The following is a 21,028-nucleotide window of genomic DNA, read 5'->3' on the forward strand; positions in this document are numbered from 1 at the left end:
TGCAGAAAAGATAGTTTTTGAGTTGAATTAGGCTTTAAGCCTTTCCCGCGAAATGACGTGCCAGGTACGTCATAGTATGGGGGTCGATGGATAGAGCGTGCTCACGCGCGGAGCCTGCTCCATACGCTGCAGATCCAAGCTAATAACATTTTTAATGTTAGAAAGAATAAGTTAACATAACTGGTATCGCCACGTTCGTAAAAGTCCACACTATAACAATATAGTGTTATTTAACCCATTTGGTGAATGCTCCCCCCCAAAAAATTGAATATAAAGTCTCATGTACCCCAAAATTAGTACCAATAGAAAACTACAGATCGCGCCGCAAAAATCGACGGTAAAATAAAACAATTATGGCTCTCAGAATTTGGCGACACAATACAGTTTCATTTTTTAACAAATACTTTTTTTATTTTGAAAAGTGGTAAAACATAAAAAAAAACCACATAAAAATGTGGTTTCGCCGTAATCATATCAACCTATAGAATAAAGTGAACATGTAACTTTTACCGTACAATGAATGCCGTAAAAACTAAATCCCCCCCCCAAAAAAAATTGCGCAATCGCTGTATTTGCTCATTTGACCCCCACAAAGATTTTTCCCCCGTTTGGCAGTAGATTATATAGTGAAATAAATGGTGACATGAAAATTGGCTGTGGCAGGAAGGGGGTTAATAATGTCCCCTCTGTGTCTCCCTATTTTGAATATTTCTGCATCTGTGTATTCTTAAAACTGGGTGGACCGGTGAGAAATCACATGTGTAGACTTCAGTTTTCTGTTACCATCTGATATGGAACATTTGGAAAACTTGCAATTAATGAATAGAAAACATTTTGGGTTTTTTCTTTTTGTTTAGCGTCGCTGTATGAGGCCTTGGTTTTTCAGGGCGAGTTATTGCATTTATGTGCCATTTTTTGGGTTATATTTGAAATAATTATAAATAAATATATATAAAACCGCAATTAGATTTTTTGGGGGGGGGGGGGGGGGTTGTTACTCCGTACACCGATCATCATAGATGATGATTATGTGAATGTATTTTGCAGGTTGTCATATTATGGAGGTTCAGTCCTGGACTGAGTTGGGAGGAATGCAGCGAACTAGGAAATAGGTGATCATGTGCATACGTTTTGCTCGATGGTTAAAGAAGTGTTTTTAAGTAAGATAGAAGTGTTTTTCTGTTTCTCAGTCTCTGAGAAGCAACTAGATTTGAGGGCTTTTGCTGCACGACTTTCTTTTGGGGATTATTAGAGACTGGTGCAAAAACGAGAAATAAAAGTACATTCAGAATCATTGCTGTTTTTAAAACAATTGCTCATTGATGCTAGGGGACAAAGAAAAAGGCAAATGAAAAGTCAGTCCACTGTGACTCAAATGTCAGTGCAGGACAGTAATGGTGTACAGGCAAAATGTTTCTTAAAGAGGACCTGTCACCTCTTCCAGCAGTCTGTTTTAGCAAAAACTTGCATTTCCTGTAACATAACCATTCTGGAGCAACTTTTCCTAGAACTTTGCATTGTGCAGGTACTCTGTTACTCCTCCTGGAAATGGATGAATAAATTAACAAGTGGGTGCCACCATTTGGGGGGGGGTGTCCAAACACAGGCTGACACTGTCCAATCATTGCCAAGAGGGCCACAGTGTGGAGGGACACATCCAGTTTTTAAATTTAACAAGGGCAATGGTAAAGCCCAATTGTTAACTTCTTCATAAATTTCCAGTAGGTATAATAGAGGAATGGTACAACACAGAGCTCTAAGAAGAGATTCTACAGAATTATTATTTTATAGGGAATACAAGTATTTACTAAAACAGACATGTCAGGAGAACCGTGTACCGGTCATTAAAAATAAAAAGCCATAGGTCCATGTGCAGAGACCCCAACTGATTGCTAGAACAAAGGGGCACACATTCCCAGCTGAGTGCTCTACCCCCATGGCTTCCATCTGCATTTTTATGCTTTCCTCAGAGAGACGTGTAGAGGCCATAGAACGTGTTTAACCCATACGTGGCAAGCCAGACACCGATTGTAGTAGAAGAGGCACAGTGCCTTTACGAGGGTCTCCGCATCTGGATCCCACCAATCAAAAGTTCTGACATGTCTCTGACCGCTACAAGTACACTTGATATCGACACATTTGCCATAATTCCTCCTTTTCGGCTAACAACAAAGGTATGTCACCGACCTATAATCGCAATTTCTGAATATGTGAGAAATCTCTGCCTTGTATTGTCTGATGAAACCTCGTACTGGATTAATTGATCTGAGGGGGAAGTTACGTAATTAAAAGTGAAACTCGTGGCATAAATTTGACATTAAACTTTTAACTGGAGTCTTTGAATCCTACTCCCCAAAGTTTCACTTCCTTCATGGCTGCCAGTTTCCAACATCCCTGCTGTTTTCCAACAGGCATCAACTGACGCCTATCTGTGAAGAATTGTCTTAAGCCTCCTGGCAGTCTTCATAGGAAATAACTCTCTTGCTGCTTAGCATTGGCATGCAGTGTGCGAGGCCCAATGGAGGATGGCAGTAGACCTCAGAATTTGGAGGGTGAGGGGAGTTATGTAGACCGCCACAACTCAGATCAAAGTTGAATTTTCAATCAAATAAAAAACTTGAAATATTCCACTTTGGCCTCTAGAGCAGTCACAATAGTCAGATACTTCCTGTTTGCTGCTGCTCACTTGTTCGCTTTGCTGTGTAGACTGGGACAGGTCATCAGAGGGTGGGGGATTTAATTGCATCTCTCTTGTACTGCTGAAGACCTAGATAAGGTACTGTAGGACAGCAACACTATACACACAGATAAAGCCCTGTATGCAGCTCCCTTGTTACTCTCTGCGGGAGGGGGGCTGTACTCCATCACTTCCTGGAGGCTATAATAATCTGACATTACTCAGTCAATACCCATTTATTGCAGCTGCCATAAAGCGCACACACCCTGCTGCATGGTCTATACAGACCATACAGTGTGTGTGTGTGTGTGTGTGTGTGTGTGTGTGTCCCCAATATGGCAGACCCAGCAAAGTAGCTACAACTTTACAACAGAAGTAAAAGTATTTAGGGTAGTTGACACAGCTGTTTTTGGCGCTGTTTTATTTCCCGGAAGAGTTTGACCACTCGTGTAAAAAAGTAATGTTCTTTCTTTGAGCGGTTTCCGCCTCTTACTTCCCATTGAAATCAATGGGAGACAGAAAAAAACAAAAACTTGCAGCACTTGTTTGAAGTGTTTTTTTTGTTGTTTTTTTTTGCGGTTTTTTCTTTGCGGTTTTTGCATTAGATTCACACAGCTGAAAAAAAAAATGCAGCAAAAGAAAAGTATAAAATATTGCTGGCATTTCAAAATCTGCCTCAATAATCTTGACGGAATTTTGAGGCAGATTTTTTTTCTGCCATGCATAAAACGCTGTGTGAACTAGGCCTTTCTCTTCTACAGACTTGCATCTAATTAATGAAACTAAAATGAAATACACAAACCATTCCGGACATCCCCCTTGCCTGAGGTAGAAGATGGTGGTAATGATTCTTAGGCTTCGTTTACGTCTGCGTCAGGGCTTTAGTCTGACGTTCCGTCTGAGTTTACGTCAGAACAGAGCCCTGACTGAAACAAATGGAAACCATAGGTTTCTCTTTCCATCACTGTTGATTTCAATGGTGACAGATCCGGTGCCAATGGTTTCCGTTTGTGTCAGTTGTGCAATCCCTGACCCAGATGCGATCTAAGCCTTAGACCGTTGGTATTATGTTGGTGCCATCTTTGAAATGTGTCAGTGACCACATTAACTCCTAGATAGTTATTATTTTCCTTTTTTATTCTTAGATTTAGGGTTTATTCAGGCGATCGTAAATGTAGTCCGTGTGGCGGAAGTTTTTTTTAAATAACGGCCGTCACACGTCTGCATGTATTTTTATGGGGCTGTTCACATGGCCGATGTTTTAACAGACCATGTAAATGGCCCGTGAATAAATAGAACATGTCCTATTTTTGTCAGTTTTCACGGATCCCTCAATAGACTCATGTCTATGAGGGATCCGTGCAAACGAGTCCAGCACGGGTGCGACTCAGACGTGAAAAACTGATGTTTTTCACGTCCGAGTTTACACTCGTTCGTCTGAATAAGCCCTTAATTCTAGAAGAAACTTTTACCTTAACGCAGAACTTTTTTTTAAGCCGTCCAGTGATCCGATAACCACAGTATATTTAGTTTTTATGCTGCACTGGTATTCTGCATATGACTTTGACACACCAGTGTGTTCGCTTTATTATTTCCATATTTAGAAGGTCTTGAATCCTGTGCTAAATTTAGTCATTGCCGTTATTCACACACCCAAGTTTACATTGTCTTCCAACTGCGCAGCGTGTTTTATTGCCGTATGCATTAGTAATGTACTTTCCCCATTCAAAATATGCAAACTCTTGTTTTTATCCGTATTTATGCCCTTGTTTACATCCATTTCATCTGTGTTTGTGACTGAGCAGTGGGAGCAAATACACTTGTAATAAGTATCTGTCTTACGATGGATCCCAAGATTAACACTGTAACAATGGATCTGTCACTAGTTTTTTAATTCAAATACGAGCATGTTTCTCTTTCAACTAGATATCGATGCTCTCGTCTGACCAATTGCCCTCAAAATCACATTATCCCTTGTATTCTTCATGCAGACACCGACTAAGAGTAAGGCCACACGGTGCGGCCACGTTGCGTTTATGTTGCAATTTTAAACCGCAGCAAGTCATTTTTCAATAGAAGTCAATGGTGAAATTTGTGTTATGGACAGACGGCTGCTATTCTATTACAATGTGTTTTCTGTGTAGTTGACCGCATCTTCATAATGTCTGACCGCATGCGGTTAATGACCGCGCTGCCAATATTGTTGCTGAACTGCTTGTGTTTTTGCTGACTGTTCTGCAATGCCTTGTAATGAACTATATACAGGAAGCACCTAACAAACTTCAACACGGGGGAAAACTATGTCCATAAACTACGTGCGTAAAAAAACGTAACAGAACTGCAGCATTACAGAGACAAAAAACGCATGCAGTTCATCCGATGCGGTTTTCAAACGCAACAAAACCGCGTCAACGACGCACCGTGTGGCCTTACCCTAACTTGTCACCCATTTAATGTTTCATTTTCTGATTAGATAATTGTCATTGTAACATTCTTCATATTATATTTGCAGAACCAAAAAATGCCAAAATGCGACTGGCTGTGAAGTTTTTCCCACCTGACCCAGGTCAGCTGCAAGAAGAGTATACAAGGTTAGAGCTCTAAAGAATGTGTGAAATAAGACCTCGTATACAGCATGCAATTGTATACTGATCTCTATCATGTTTGTTTAGGTACCTTTTTGCCATGCAGATCAAGCGAGACCTTGTAGAGGAGAGGCTGTTGTGCAGCGATAACACCACCGCACTTCTTATTTCCCTGCTATTGCAATGTGAGTATTCGGATTTCATTTTATGGACTTAGAATGAATGATTCTGTTGGTTAAAGGGGTTATGTGGTGACCGAAAAGTATTAGCAGTGTAGTCACTGCAGTATGTGAGTACACTCGCTGATATACATTCCGGCCCCCGTTAGCAGATTGTGATTTTAATAGATTTTTACAGCGCTGACGGGGGACCGGTCTAGTCTAGTTGCACAGTCTTCTTTCATGACGACACAACTCTTCGTCATTTGTGACGGGCCATGCTGTACCCTATGTAATCGATGTAGCAGTAGTACAACGGGTCCGGTCACATGACGAGTCGTGTCGTCATGAAGGAAGACTGTGCAACTAGACTTCCGGTCCCCCGCCACTGTTAATATTATGCAAATATATTCCCTTTGTATTATATTTTTTGGATGGAAAGCAAATATTCTGTCTTTATCTTTCACAGCTGAGGTTGGGGATTATGATCAGAAGGTGGACCAGGAGCATCTGAGAAGCACGCAGTACTTGCAGCGTCAGTACAATCTTGAGGAGCGTATATTGGAATGTCACCTGCAGCACCTGTGAGTCACTCACGTCATTTATTTTTTATAGTTCAGTCAATTTTTTTTATCCTGGTGATGTTTTATTTGGTCAGAAGAATTAATTTTCGTGTGTTTTTTTGCCATCTCCTGCAGTGGTATGTCTCCTGCAGATGCCGATTTTCAGATTCTGGAGATTTCTAGACGACTAGAGTTGTTCGGAACTCGTTTTCATCTCTCATCTGATCGTGAAGGTGCCAAAATTAATTTGTCAGTGTCGCACATGGGAGTGTTGGTTTTTCAGGTACAGGACATTCATTGGCAAGCATATCCGATAAACTTTTTCCTTTTCTTAAAGTTATTAGAAATCTAGTTCATCCATTTACACTTGCCCAGAGCTAGGTGTGCACCTAATCTTGGGTAGGTTTCAACTGCAACCAGCCAGTTCTTTCTTGCTCGAACCGGACACATCTGGTGGAATAGTTGTGCATCTATCCGTCATCTATAGAAAAACAGAGAAACGTTCCATGCAACATTTCTCTATATAGCAACTGATGCCACCGTACACAAAACTGACCCATAGGAAACTATGGGATCAGTTTTCTCATCCGTTTCCTTCCAGTGTTTCTATATTACACCAGAAGGTAAAGTGACTGGAGGTCTGGTCATATGAATGTGAATGAAACCTAAGTAGGTGTAAAGCTATTCCCTCCCCCGACTCCCTTATAAACATGCATGCTCAGGTCAGCTGAATTGGCGTATTTATTTTAATTTCAACACAATTTGTTGAATTGTAGCAAAACATTATATACAACAAAAGGCCTCATAGACACCACACACAGATGGCACAGCAGTTTAACCCCTTCGGAACTAAGCCATTTTTTGATTTTCGTTTTTCACTCCCCGCATTCCAAGAGCCATAGCTTTTTATTTTTCCGTCAATAGAGTGGTGTGAGGGCTTATTTTTTTGCGGGAGGAGTTGTAGTTTATTTTGGTACCATTTATAATTACATATAATGTACTGGGAAACTGAAAAAAATATCTTTGCGGGCTGAAGTTGGAAAAAACTGCGATTCCTCCAATCGTTTTTTGGGTTTCGTTTTTATAGCTTTCACCGTGCGGCAAAAATGACAACTTATCTTTATTCTGTGGCTCAATACGATTACGGTGATACCAAATTTGTATAGCTTTTTTTTGTATTTTACTACTTTTATGTTTTGTGTCGCCGCATTCTCAGAGCCATAACTTTTTTATTTTTTCACCGATTGAGCGTTCTGAGGGGCTTTTTTGCGGGACGAGCTGTAGTTTTTATCGGTACCATTCTTTGGTACATAGAACTTTTTAAGCACTTTTTATTAAATTATTACGTTTACCAAAAAACAAACTCTGTCAGGACCCACTTGGCTTACGTAGATGGCATAGCTGGAGGCCATTGTTAGGCCTCTGGTTGCCATAGCAAACATCGCGCCCGCGATCATGTTGTGGGATGTCGATGGTGGTTTAACCCCTAAGAAGCCGCAATGGCTATTGAACGTGGCTTCTAAGGGGTTAATCAGCGGGGACCACTGTGATCGGTCCCCGTTGAAGGAGCTGCGGCAACTGCTCTGCTAGACAGCAGTTGTCACAGCTCCTGAAATGGCCGTTGCTCCCGTGACTTACTATTCCGTCATGGAGCGCGAATGCATCTCTCAACATGACAGAATAGTATGTCAAGGAGCAGGAAGGGGTTAAAGAGGATCTGTCACTATTTTAGTAATGTCCAATCTCCTAGCTAATCTAATAGGCGCTGTCTGTCACTCTGATAATGCTAGTGAAAATTGTGTCCCAAAAAGTTTGTTTTAAAAGTTATGAGCTTTTTTTCTAAATATGTAAATGAGCCTATACTAGACAAGTGGATGTCATCACCAGCGATTCTCCTGAGGTGGAGCCTCCTCACAGCCTCTGACGCCGTCCTATCCACATGAAGCTGCTTCACACAGTGTGAGAGACTGAGGCTGGAGGGAAGGGGATCACTTAAAATAGCCATATCTCTGGCTGTGGACCACCTAGAACAATGGTGCATATGAAAGATGAGATTCTATTCTTTTATATGGCACCAGGATCACAATTCTATCTGTGAAACAACCGGAGATATCGCCAGTTGAAAACACAGTCGGGAATGGAAGCTGTATACTATATGATCACTCTGTGTTGCTGGGCAGGGAAGAAGAGAACTGGATTATGCTGATTGGACAACATCATACAGAAAACATTACACCGCCCAGAGTGAAAAGAACGAGCAGCCCCCCCCCCCCCATTTGGCAAGTATAGGCAAATTAGCATATTTAGAAAAATGCTCATAACTTTGCAAATAATAAACGTTTTTGAAAACAAACCACACTAGTTATCAGCATCATAGCGTCTATTAGATTAGTTAGCAGATAGGGAATGAATAAACTGGTGACAGAGTGTCTTTAAGCGTATTTTATGCTGAAACACGTACATTTTAAAATACCCGATCCATTGTTTCCACAGGGGAGAAGCGTTGGCACCCAATTTAATTTGCTACTTGCAGCTTTAAATGGTTCATTTGAGGTGTGAGGTGAACCCCACTCCGTATGTGGTGTTGGGTCTACTATTTTTATAATTGCAACCTAGATGATGAGTTAGAGTAACTAGCTTAAAGAGGCTCTGTCACCACATTATAAGTGCCCTATCTCCTACATAAGATTGGTGCTGTAATGTAGGTGACAGCAGTGTTTGTTATTTAGAAAATCTATTTTCACCACGGTATGAGCGATTTTAGCTTTATGCTAATGACTTTCTTAATGCCCAACTGAGCGTGTTTTTACTATTGACCATGTGGGCGTTGTACAGAGGAGTGTATGACGCTGACCAATCAGCGTCATATACTTCTCTCCATTCATATACTCCGCACATAGTGATCTTGCTATATCACTATGTGCGGTCACTTACTTACACATTAACGTTACTGAAGTGTCCTGACTATTCACAATCCCGACACTTCGGTAGCGTTTGTGTGGTTTTACGCGTGTAGTGCAGTGTATTAGAATTGCGATCAGGGCCTCCTGCCTTCAAGTCCCCTAGTGGGACAAAATAAAAAAGTTAAAAAAAAGTTGTATAAAAATAGAAAAAAAACAAAGTTTGAAAGTAATACAAGTAAAAATCCCCCTTTTTCCCTTATCAGTCCTTTATTATTAAAAAAAATACATAACTAAATAAACTATACATGATTGGTATCACCAATAATAATAATAAACCATACCAGAATCACAATTATTTTTCCGGTCACTTCTCCTCCCAAAAAATGGAAGAAAAAGGGATCAAAAAGTCGCTTGTACCTAAAAATGGTACTGATCAAAACTGCAGTTCGTTATGCAAAAAACAAGTCCTCGCACGGCTTTCTTGACGGAAAAGTAAAAAAGTTATGGCTCTTAGAATATGGCAGCACAAAAAGTAATTGTTTTTTTTTTTCTAAAAAGTGTTTTATTGTGCAAACGCCATAAAACATAAGAAAACTATAAACATCTGGTATCGCTGTAATCGTATCACCCCTCAGAATAAAGTGAATGTAATTTATACCGCACGGTGAATGCTGTAAGAAAAAAAAAAAGGAATAGAGAGCAATAGTAGAATTGCTGTTTTTTTTAGTCACCACGCCTCTTAGAAAAATAGAAGCTCTGCAAATGCGACATGGCGCCCAGAAGCCAATCCTGCAAAATCTACATGTCAAATAGCGCTCCTACCATTCTGAGCCCTGCCGTTTGTCCAACCAGCAGTTTATGTCCGCATTTGGGGTATTGCCGTAATCCGGAGAAATTGCTTTTCAAATGTTGGGGTGTTTTTTCTCCTTTATTCCTTGTAAAAATTAAAAAAATTGTACCTTTTTATATTTGATTTTCAATTGCACAGCTAAATTTCACAATATGCAGCATAAAACCTGTGGGGTCCAAATTCCCACTATACCCCGCTATAAATTCCTTGAGGGGTGTTATTTGCCAAATAGGGTCACTTTTGGGGGATTTCCACTGTTTTGGCACCACAAGACCTCCTTTTTATTACGCACCATGTCCAGTTTGAAGAGGACTCAAAATCCTCTAGGTGCGCCTTTGCTTCTGAGGCCGGTACTTCAGTCCATTACCAAACGCCACATGTGGGATATTTCTAAAAACTGCAGAATCTGGGCAATGAATATTGAGTTGCATTACTCTGGAAACACAAATAGGATTTTCTGACAAAAAAATGAAATTTGTAAATGTCACCTTTACTTTGCTTTAAAATACTCTGAAACACCTAAAGGGTTAAGAAACTTTATAAATGCTGTTCTCATTAATTTGCGAGGCCTAGTTTTTAAAATGGGGTGTTTTATGGAGCTTTCTAATATAGAAGCCGCTCAACCACTTCAGAACTGAACTGGTACCTAAAAAAAATAAGAGGCTTAAAATATGAGAAATTTCTGCTCATGTTCTTAGCCTTGTAACATCCTAGAAAAATAAAACGATGTCCAAAAAATTATGCCGACATATGGGAAATTTGAACTAGTAACTACTTTGTGTGGTATTACTATCTATCTTACAAGCAAATACATTTAAATTCAGAAATTTATTTATTTTTTTTCCTAATTTTCTCTAAATTTTACTTTTTCAAAAATAAGCACTGAATATATCGCCCAAATTTTACCACTAACATAAAGTCCAATGTGTCACGAGACGGTCTCAGAATCGCTTGGATAGGTACAAGCATTCCAGAGTTCTTACCGCATAAAGTGACACATAGCAGATTTGAAAAATGGGCTCTGAGCCTTAAAGGGAATGTGTTGCCAGAAAAACATGGGTTTTTTTTAAAAATTAAACATTTAGTGTGTGGGTGGTTAAACATTGTTCAAATTTTTTTTTTTTTTTTGCACGAGTCCAGGAAATATTATAAATTATTTCTAATTTATAATACTACCCATTTTTGGTCACTAGATGGAGCTGTTCCCAATGTTGCAGCATTGCAACATTGGGTTAAAAGCCCTCGCTCTAGTGAGCTCTCAGCATCCCCCCCTCCTTTATCCTGGCTAGTGCCGGGATAAACGAGGGGTTTGAAAGGTTTAACCTCCTACACTGTGTGTCGCCATTTTTTGAGGTAACCCACAGTGTAGTAGGTTTACATACAGTAGTAAACACACACAAACACTAACATACATTGAAATCTCTTACCTGCTCCTGCCGCCGCGGCTCCCTCCGGCCCGTCCGCTCCCTTTGCTGCCGCTGTTCCATGTGCACAAGTCCGGAAGCCGCGACCGGAAGTAGTAATATTACAGTCCGGCCGCGACTTCCGGTCCACAGGAAAATGGCGCCGGACGGCGCCAATTTCGAATAGGACTGTGTGGGAGCGGCGCATGCGCAGTTCCCACACAGACGCCGTACACGGACGTGAATGGGACGGGAGCCGTTCACAGTCCCTATGGGACTGTGGCTGCCGTATTCCATGTCTGTGTGTGTCGTTAATCGACACACACAGAAATGGAACAAAAAATGGCAGCCCCCATAGGGAAGAAAAAGTGTAAAAATAAGAAACAGTAAAACACAAACACACAAATGAATATAAACGTTTTTATTAAAGCACTAACATCTGTAACATATAAAAAATTTATTTGTGATGACACTGTTCTTTTAAGGCCCAAACTAGGCTGCGTCCTTAAGCGGTTAAGTAAATCCAAAACCTTATAAATAGTGAATATAACTTATGCACCTAAACTTTACATGTACCTACGTATACTAAAATCAGATAATTACTTAGATATAAGTGGTGAACTGTTCCTGTCTTGGTGTTTCACAATATGATCAGGCAGAGCACTGTATACCTTTTGTCCCCCACATTACTCATGTGCTCTTATTTCTCTTATCACACAGGGTAATACAAAAATTAACACATTTAACTGGTCAAAGATTCGTAAGCTGAGCTTTAAAAGACGACGCTTCCTTATAAAGTTGCATCCAGAAGTTCATGTAAGTAGTTGCAATAAAAGAATGCTTTGTATACTCTAAATGGGAAAGAGATGTTTGTTAGTTTTTGGGTTTTTTGTTGTTGTTGGTTTTTTTTTTGCTTGTTGCTGTGTTATCATATGTATCTTGTGTACGGATATATTCCACTTTCTTATGTAACAAGCATTGTTTATTAAAGTATAAGCTTTATTTCTCTGTGTAACTCAGTAATTTCCAGTTGGGCAATAATACTGTCTGTTGTTAAGAAACCCATTTTTAATTTTTGCAAATGTTTGTTATTGGAGTTGCATCAAAACTGTCATGTGAAATTCTTGGCATTGATCATTTTTCTGTGTCTATTTTTTTTTCTTCTTCATCCATTATTTTCCCTTCTTGGCAGGGGCCTTACCAGGATGCCCTGGAATTTCTTCTTCCCAGTCGGGATATGTGTAAGAGATTCTGGAAGATCTGTGTAGAGTATCACAGCTTCTTCCGTCTTCAGGATCAACCAAAACCCAAATCCAAGCCAGTTATTTTGAGCCGTGGATCTTCTTTTCGGTACAGGTAATAATTACAGCCGGTTTCTAGGTTCTTCATTACTTAAGTTATTTTGTTTTAGGATTTTATGCAGAGTATTGTTCTCACCCCCTCCCAGTAGAATCACAAATGGCAGAAACTATAGTTCACTTGATCACATGGAGATATTTCAGCTGTATTGAACTGATTGTCTAGGGCCATTTCTGTTGCCGCATTTTAGGGCCCGAATTATAACTGCAAAACCTGGACCCCCGTGGTTCTTCTGAACAAAATTTAGACCACTATGGTTTTCATTGGAAATTTTAAGAACTGTATATTAGAACCTCTGGGAGCTCAGATGTTACAACTCTAATGCGGGCTCTAATTTGTGTCCGTATTATGGCTGTCAGATTGGCCTAATGCTAAAATAGTGCACATCATCCATCTTTTATGTCTCTTATCATCCATAGAGGACAGCCAGAAAAGCAGAGAATCTGCTAGCTCTGTGGTTTTTGTTTTCTTGAGAAAAAAATCAGACCAGGATTTGTCAGAGATTCCGTGGCACAAATTTAAGGATGACACTCGGATTTGTGCCATGGTTTTGCAGTAAAAACTAATGCGTTTCTGCAAGCAAATGAGCCCCTTTCAGTGGGGCTAGTCTGTGTGTAGCTACCAGATGCTGTTTTTTGGGCGGAATACACGTCAAACACCATATCATCTGCTGGTGTTGGTCCACTGTGTTATATCAAGTCCAAAGTCAGCGCAGCCGTCTACCAGGAAATTTTCCATCACTTCATGCTTCCCTCTGCTGACAAGCTTTATGGAGATGCTGATTTCATTTTCCAGCAGGACTTGGCACCTGCCCACACTGCCAAAAGTACCAATACCTGGTTTAATAACCACAGTATCACTGCACTTGATTGGTCAGCAAACTGTCAAGAGGAAGATGAGAGACCAGACCCAACAATGCAGACGAGCTGAAGGCCGATATCAAAGTAACCTGGACTTCCATAACACCTCAGCAGTGCCACAGGCTGATCGCCTCCATGCCACGCCGTATTGATAACACCTCCACAGTGTCACAGGCTGATCACCACCATGCCACGCCGCATTGATGCAGTAATTCATGCAAAAGGAGCCACAACCAAGTATTGAGGGCATATACTGTACATACTTTTCAGTAGGCCAACATTTCAGGATTAAAAATCATTTTTGAATTTGGGCTAATATAATATTCTAATTTTCTGAGACACTAAATTTTGGGTTTTCGTTAACGGTTAGCCGTAATCTTCAACATTAAAGGAAAAAATGCTGGAAATAGATGACTGTGTGTAATGAATCTATATAATAGGAGTTTCACTGTTTTAAATTGAGTTACTGAAATAAACTTTTTGATAATGTTTTAATTCATTGAGAAGGATGTGTGTGTGTGTGTATATATGTATATGTGTATATAGGTTGGTTATATTTGTATTAAAGGTGTGAAAATTATACCGGCATCAAAAGGGTTAAGGCAGTGCATATTTTTATAGCCTAGTAGTATCCATTTCTTTGTAGTTTTGTACCTAAATATTAGAAAAAACAAAATGAACTCAGAGGCCTCATGCACACAACCGTATTTTTGCGGCCTCAATTTATCCGCAAACCGTATTTTCGGGGATATTTTTCGGACCCATTCTAATCTATGCCCCAAGCGCACAATTGTGATTTACACAGATCGTTCAGGGGCCGCAAATGCTGACTGCAAAACCTCAGGACAAGTCAGGCTTTGCGGATTCACCATGGTGAATTGTTGTGGATCCGTGAGTCTAGATGACACAAGGATGTGCACAAAAAGGATTTTATGCGGTCCGACGGGCTGCAACGGACCCGTGGTTTTGCGCATCGCAAAACCCGTATGGACGTGTGCATGAGGCCTTATTCATATTGAGGGTGAAGAAAACATGGTCAATGGCTTGTTTGAAAATGTTTTATTTTTCGTGAAAATAAAATGTTATAAAAGCTAATTTATAATGCATTTACCTTTTTTGTTTAGTGGGCGAACACAAAAACAACTTATAGAGTACATACGGGACACCAGCATCAAGAGACCGCCACATGAAAGGTGAGTAAAAACATGGTAAACACCTGATTTTTAAAGTACAAGTTTACCTTTAACCCCATAAGGACATGGACAATTTTGGCTTTGAGCACAGAATAATTAATACACTATACACCGATCATCATAAATAATGTTGACGATACCAAATATGTCTATTATTTCATCTTTTGGGGCTTATATTTGAAAAAGTTTATTGTGAAAAGATGTGTATTTCTGTGTATTTTTTTTACTTTTCTTTTTTATTTAACATTAATTTTTTTTTTACATTAATTTAAAGAGGCTCTGTCACCACATTATAAGTGGCCGATATTGTACATGATGTGATCGGCGCTGTAATGTAGATTACACAGTGTATTTTATTTAGAAAAACTATAATTTTTGATGGAGTTATGACCTATTTTAGCTTTAGGCTAATGAGTTTCTTAATGGACAACTGGGCGTGTTATACTTTTTGACCAAGTGGGCGTTGTGGAGAGAAGTGTATGACGCTGACCAATCAGTGACCAATCAGCGTCATACACTTCTCTCCATTCATTTACACTGCAGATAGCGATATAGCTATATCGCTATGTGCAGCCTCATAAACACACTATAACATTACTGCAGTGTCCTTACAGTGAATAGACATTACCTCCAGCCAGGACATGATGTCTATTCCAAATCATGACACTTCGCTAACGTTTCTGTGAGATTTACGCGAGATTAAGCTGTAAACTGACATTTGAAACGAGATTCTATTCACTGTCAGGACACTGCAGAAAATGGCGACCGCACTCTGCGAACACCAATGCCACTAAATATAAATAAATGTGCATTACTGCTAAATCTACTTACAATAGTGAGGTTCTTAGTGCAGATTTTGATCAAATTGTGTGAGCCCATCTGCCACAACAAGATGACCTCTATAAGGTGGGTCCCTGTTGCAGAACGTAATATCCCCTGCTTAGAGTTAAATGATTAAAATGCTGACTGGGAGCACTAATTTAAACGGGCATTCCCATGCTAAACATTGATGATATATTCCACAGGATATGTCATTAATGTCTGATACGTGCGGGTCCAACCTCTGGGACCCTCGCCCATCAGAAGAATGGGGTCATGGGATCTGTTTTAATAGGGATGGGCACTCCTACTGACCTGGTAAGTACTTAGTGGTAAATTCGGTTATTGCTATCTTGTTGGTGACTTAGCATTGAGCTAAATTGAGGACTAGTGAATACTTTGTCTGGCGCTTTATCTATATGGTAGCAAGCTGGCGTTAGCTGAGTGACTTGTCTGCTTTTCCTAACTAACTTCTGGCTAATGGAAATAACCTCTGAAACGGTTCAGATAACTGAGTTGTTTAACGTAATTTTTTGATTTTTTACCTTGTGTCTTTATTTTATTTTTTATAATGCTATCTCAGGATTAAAAAGGGGATGGGGAATAAAAAACAAATGTGATTTAACAGCTGTTGACCACTTTCTTAATATACGTAACCTGAATTCCAGCCCATGTAGTTTTTTGTTTTAATTGTTCTTTTTATGTGACCTGGATATTATTATTTATTTTTTTCTTTTGTCCAATAATACCATTATATTAGCAAACTGGAATTTATGCATTTCCACAATACAATAACTCAAACAGTGGAACTTTACTTGTAGGGTATGTTCACTCTGGGTGAATTAGCTATGGATTTTCCACAACGGATTTCATTGTGGAAAATCCGCAGTATATTACAGTAGGAGCAGAGTGGGTGAGATTTAAACAAATCTTAGCCACACGTTACGGAAAAAAAATCTGCGCAGAAAATGTGCATAAATTGCCCTACGTGCAGTTTTTTTAAAATCCGGAACATGTCAATTTATGCTGCGGAATCGTTGTACTTTTGTTTTGTTTTTTCCCCATTGAGTTCAACTGGGACGTAAAAGCAGCAACAATTAGCGAATATTGTGATTTTTGTGTCGGAAAAGCTGTGAATCAGACGCAAACCTAAAATAAACAATAAAAAAAGTTTTCATTTAAAAAGTCCATACTTACCCCCCTTGTGCTGTCATAGCGACGGCTCCTTGCTCCACTTGCTGTTCTCAATGCAGCGCGGCTCCTGGGATGACGTTTCATCCCATGTGGCTGCTGCAGCCAATCACAGGTTGTAGTGGTCATCTTCACAGTGGGCAACTTTTTTTTTTTCCTAACTCTGTTTTCTGCAGATTCCGATTCCGGACGAATATCTGCACCACAGTTTGGTGCGGTTTTTCGGCCGGATTTCCCTGCAGGTTCTAGGTTCGATATTCTGTGTACTTTTACACAGCATATCTGACCTGTGTGAACATACCCATAATGTATTCAATGAAACGGTAAGACAATATACCATACTAGCTATAAGGGGCACATTTCTTGGCCCAATGGCTCACACGATTTGTCTATACCTGTTCCATGATATATTCTTTTACATATAGTATCCATACATTAATGCTATAAGCAACCATTTATTAATACAGTGCCCCAAAAGCATTTTAGGATTCATGCATGGTGGCACAACCTACAATGATCCTTCTTATAATCGAATGCCTGAGCTCAAAAGGAAATGCCAACCCTTCTGAACAAAAATGGAGTTACTGTTCAATAGCAAGAAAGTCAATGATTATTTCTCCACTGACAGATTATAGACAAACCTTTAGATCTGAACCAACGGCCCCAGAGCTGTGAGGCAGATGTTACTCATTGTGCCCTTTTACAATATATAGTGGCCTAATGCTATAGAAATATTGCAACATAAGTTCAGAATGATTAAGCAGGTGTTAGGAGTATTGCATACACATACAAAGCTACACCTGTATCTCTGATAAGTTGTGATCTTTTTGTGTTAAAGGGGTATAATTAAAAGTCATACAATTTTCCGATATACGTTCTGTATTAATTCTTCACGTTTTCAAGATCTCTGCTTGTTGTTATTCAGTAGAAACATTCATTGTTTACTTCTAGTGGATAAAGTTCTGTCCATGATCATGTGATGGACACAGGTGCACGGCTCATTACAGTATGTGTATCAGAGCTGTGTCCTCTAATGACCCCAGCACCTGTGTGTCCATCACATGACCACGGACAGAACTTTATCCACTGGATGTAGACAATGAATGTTCCTACTGAATAACAACAAGCAGAGATCTTGAAAACCGTAAGTAATTAATACAGAATGTATATTGGAAAATGTTATAACTTTTAATTATACACAAAAAAAAAACATTTATTTCCTGAAACCAGACTACCCCTTTAAGTGTATTTAACATTGCTTGTATATGTAATACCTGCTTGTGTGTTAACAATTGGGCTTTGGTGTCAGTGGGTTTCTCCTGACTGCGTTGCTCTCTGTCCTGCAGGAGACACAGCAAACCCAGAGTGTCCCCTTGCACTGTGATCCCTGACTCTCCAAAGCAGGTGCGTGTACATATACAGCACTGGGTGCCTCTTGCTTTGCTGTTCCTCTTGCTTGTCACTTTCCTTTTGTGCCTTTTCTGTGACTTCTTAGAATCCTTTAGTTTCTCTATGCTTGTTTTATTGCTTACTGTATAATAATAAAAGCTAATGTATGCAGCCACTGTCCTGTTTCGTTCCCTACCTGTTTATTCTACAAGACGCATTAAAATATTCAATATACTGACTGTCTTTTCACCCTATTGCTGCTTTATTGCCCATACCCGCTCAGCACCCTTACTGCTTAAGATTTTTAATTTTTTTTACATTACTTGCTGATTCACTTCATTTACCAGTAGATCAGTTGACTTTTTTTTTCCATAGTCTAGTAAAATTGTATTGTTATAATATTTTAGTCTTTTGTTTTTTTTCTTGCAGATCATCCCTTTCGCTGAGAGTGTGAAGACCCATGCTTTACCTTCTTCCCTTATCTTGTCCCCTCAATCTTTTTTCAACCCTCCCACCTCACCCCTGCACAAAAGCACAACCAGAAATGAGAACATCTCGACTTCTCAGTGGCAAGAGGATCCTGGCAGAGGCGCTCCGGAGAATGCAGGATCTCCAGTTCACTCTCCATTACAAGGTCTATCCCCCAATTCAACCCCCTCCTTGCACTATAAACAGGACCCAGGCGAAATCCTGGAAACTGCAAATGTCCAACAGGGTGAGGATGTCAGGTTGTGGGTATCAGGGGTTTCTGATTCACTTCTTTTGACTGAAGAGTTTATAGATGATGATCCAGCAGACATCTCCTTTAGTGGAGGAGCAGAGCTGTATACCTATGGGGGGAGGGTAGAGCCACCTGATCATGATGATCTCCTCCCAGAAGAGTATTATCTGGATGATAGGGATTTCAATGGCAACACAAGGCCAACAGATGCTAGCGAGTTATTTGAAGTGAAAGCTCAGGCAAGTTTCATGCAGAGTCTTCTAAACCCATCAGAAAATGGCTCCCTATTTCACCATCGCTCTGAAAGCAGTTCTCTCACAAACCTCAATGGAATTCCTTCATTCTCGCGATCTGCTAACCACTCCACTGCCAGCTCAATGATCAATTTCCCTGCCTGCTCTGTGCGCTCAGAATCCAGTTCGGCTTTTCAATTCGGAGATATACTGGATCAGCTGGAACAGCTTAGCTACCCTCCAACAACCACTGAGGACTCTAGCAGCTCTGAGGATGACTCTTGGGACTCCGAAGATGACACTCCAATTGATATGAACTTGTTCTTCAGCAATCCACTGACACATTATGCCAATTTTAATCAACTTGGACTGCCGGATAAGAAGGATGCTCCTGATGTCTAAAAAAAACGTTTTGATCGTATGACATCAACAACGAGCACTTAGATAGGAGGATATAAGTCCTAGCTGTGCATGCTGGGAAATATTATGTTCAGGAATTTGTTAGATTGTGCTTTTGATTTTTAATTTTCAGGCTGTACTAGTTGGACACGGCAATGAATGTTTTACTAAAATTACTTAAGGAATGGACTAGAGCAGCAGTCAGTATGGTAAAGCTGTATCTATTTACCTCATATGGTCACTGTGGAGAATGAACATATTGTGTCTTAATGGGTAGAGTGAGGGAAACTCAGACTGTTAGGAATCGGCCTTCTATAAAATGATGAAATACCAGGCTTATTTCATAACACAAGCCATTTCATGGATCGCAGATTTGCTTTTTTTTTTTCTTCAAAGTTTCACATCGCACATTAGTTGTAGTTCACACATTAGCCAAACTTTGCATTACAAATGATCACAAATTCAGCATGATATTTTTCTCACGTCGTCCTTGTAAATAACACCACTTACCACCTGTAACCAACACTATGTGTAGTACTAACACTAAGGGCCTGTTCACATGGAGGCTCCGTTAAGGGGCCTCCGTCACAGATCCACCTGAAAATACCAGAAACAATAGTGCAGCATGTTGTGCTATCGTTTCCGGTAAAACCACGGATCCCCTGACGGAAACTTGATGGAGCCCTATAAAGTCAATTGATTCCGTCAGGCGCCGATGGTTTCCATCGTACAACTGAATCGGCGCTTCCAGTATTTTCGTTGTTCCGGTCGTCTGACAGAGCAGAACAACAGAAACACAGACGCAGGTGTGAACCAAGCCTAACTGTTGTATACGACAGGAATGATCAGTACATAATCACTATGCTTATTGGTGGTCTAGAATAGACATACAACCAATATTATCACCAGCTCTTTGGTGTAAGGTCTTTTCATGTGTTGGTCTTCAGTTCTTGGTCTTAGAGAGGTTTCAATCTTAAACTACTGCTTGGTGTTTCAGGCATTCCTTGTTTGGCCCCCTGATGGCTTCTTTGACCAACAATAGGACATTTTTTGACATCCATCTACCTGGCTGTTGGCATTTGCCTGCTTTAAATAGTACCTTGATACTCTGACTTCAACTAATTCTTCTAACTGCTAACCCTATTGGACCTTTGTCAAACACATACCGTGTTTACATGAAGATGCTTAATACTTTTTCTCTCAGCGATATAATGTGGAGTGGGAAGGGAAAAAACCGATCATTTTGACCCTGAAGACCGTTGTGTGCCATTGATTAACCACCGAAGAAGGGTTCTAGAAGATTTTCACTAGAGGAGATGGCTCAGATATGAAGAAATGTTATACCCCATGCTTGCGGTTCTACAGAAGACCCTATGGAGATATTTTGGGACTATTTCTTATTTGTATTTTTCGGAGCTTAATGCTTTGGTGAGAGTGAGAACTTCACATTTGTTAGGGAATGTCACCGACCGTAGAGCTATGAAGTGCTATGACAGCACTCACCAGATCGTCTTACACAGTCCTATTACGTGACACTGGTGTGCGCCTGATAGGTTGTAATAACACTAAATATGTATTTAATAGTATCATTTTAATCTATATTTATATAATTGTTTGTGTTAATCAGAGTTCTATTAGATCTCATCTTTTGATCAGTTTGGTGCTCATCTTCAGAGGCTTTATGTAACCAAAATAACAACCACCAAACAAATGTAGCTTTTCTAA

General features: G+C 39.9%; 1 protein-coding gene across 3 annotated transcripts in view; it reads left to right on the forward strand.

Annotated features, from left to right (window-relative positions):
* FARP2 (FERM, ARH/RhoGEF and pleckstrin domain protein 2) overlaps nt 1-21,028 on the forward strand; it is a 117,573-nt gene that overhangs the window by 61,324 nt on the left and 35,221 nt on the right. For all 3 annotated transcript variants that reach the window (XM_075861373.1, XM_075861374.1, XM_075861375.1), the window contains exons 5-13: nt 5,190-5,268; nt 5,350-5,447; nt 5,890-6,004; nt 6,119-6,266; nt 11,860-11,955; nt 12,332-12,495; nt 14,483-14,551; nt 17,908-17,965; nt 18,380-18,584. In XM_075861373.1, the coding sequence (XP_075717488.1) occupies nt 5,190-5,268; nt 5,350-5,447; nt 5,890-6,004; nt 6,119-6,266; nt 11,860-11,955; nt 12,332-12,495; nt 14,483-14,551; nt 17,908-17,965; nt 18,380-18,584 (1,032 nt within the window). The remainder of the gene's footprint in view (nt 1-5,189; nt 5,269-5,349; nt 5,448-5,889; nt 6,005-6,118; nt 6,267-11,859; nt 11,956-12,331; nt 12,496-14,482; nt 14,552-17,907; nt 17,966-18,379; nt 18,585-21,028) is intronic.

This window comes from Rhinoderma darwinii, chromosome 4 (assembly GCF_050947455.1).
Source record: "Rhinoderma darwinii isolate aRhiDar2 chromosome 4, aRhiDar2.hap1, whole genome shotgun sequence".
Taxonomy (NCBI): domain Eukaryota; kingdom Metazoa; phylum Chordata; class Amphibia; order Anura; family Rhinodermatidae; genus Rhinoderma; species Rhinoderma darwinii.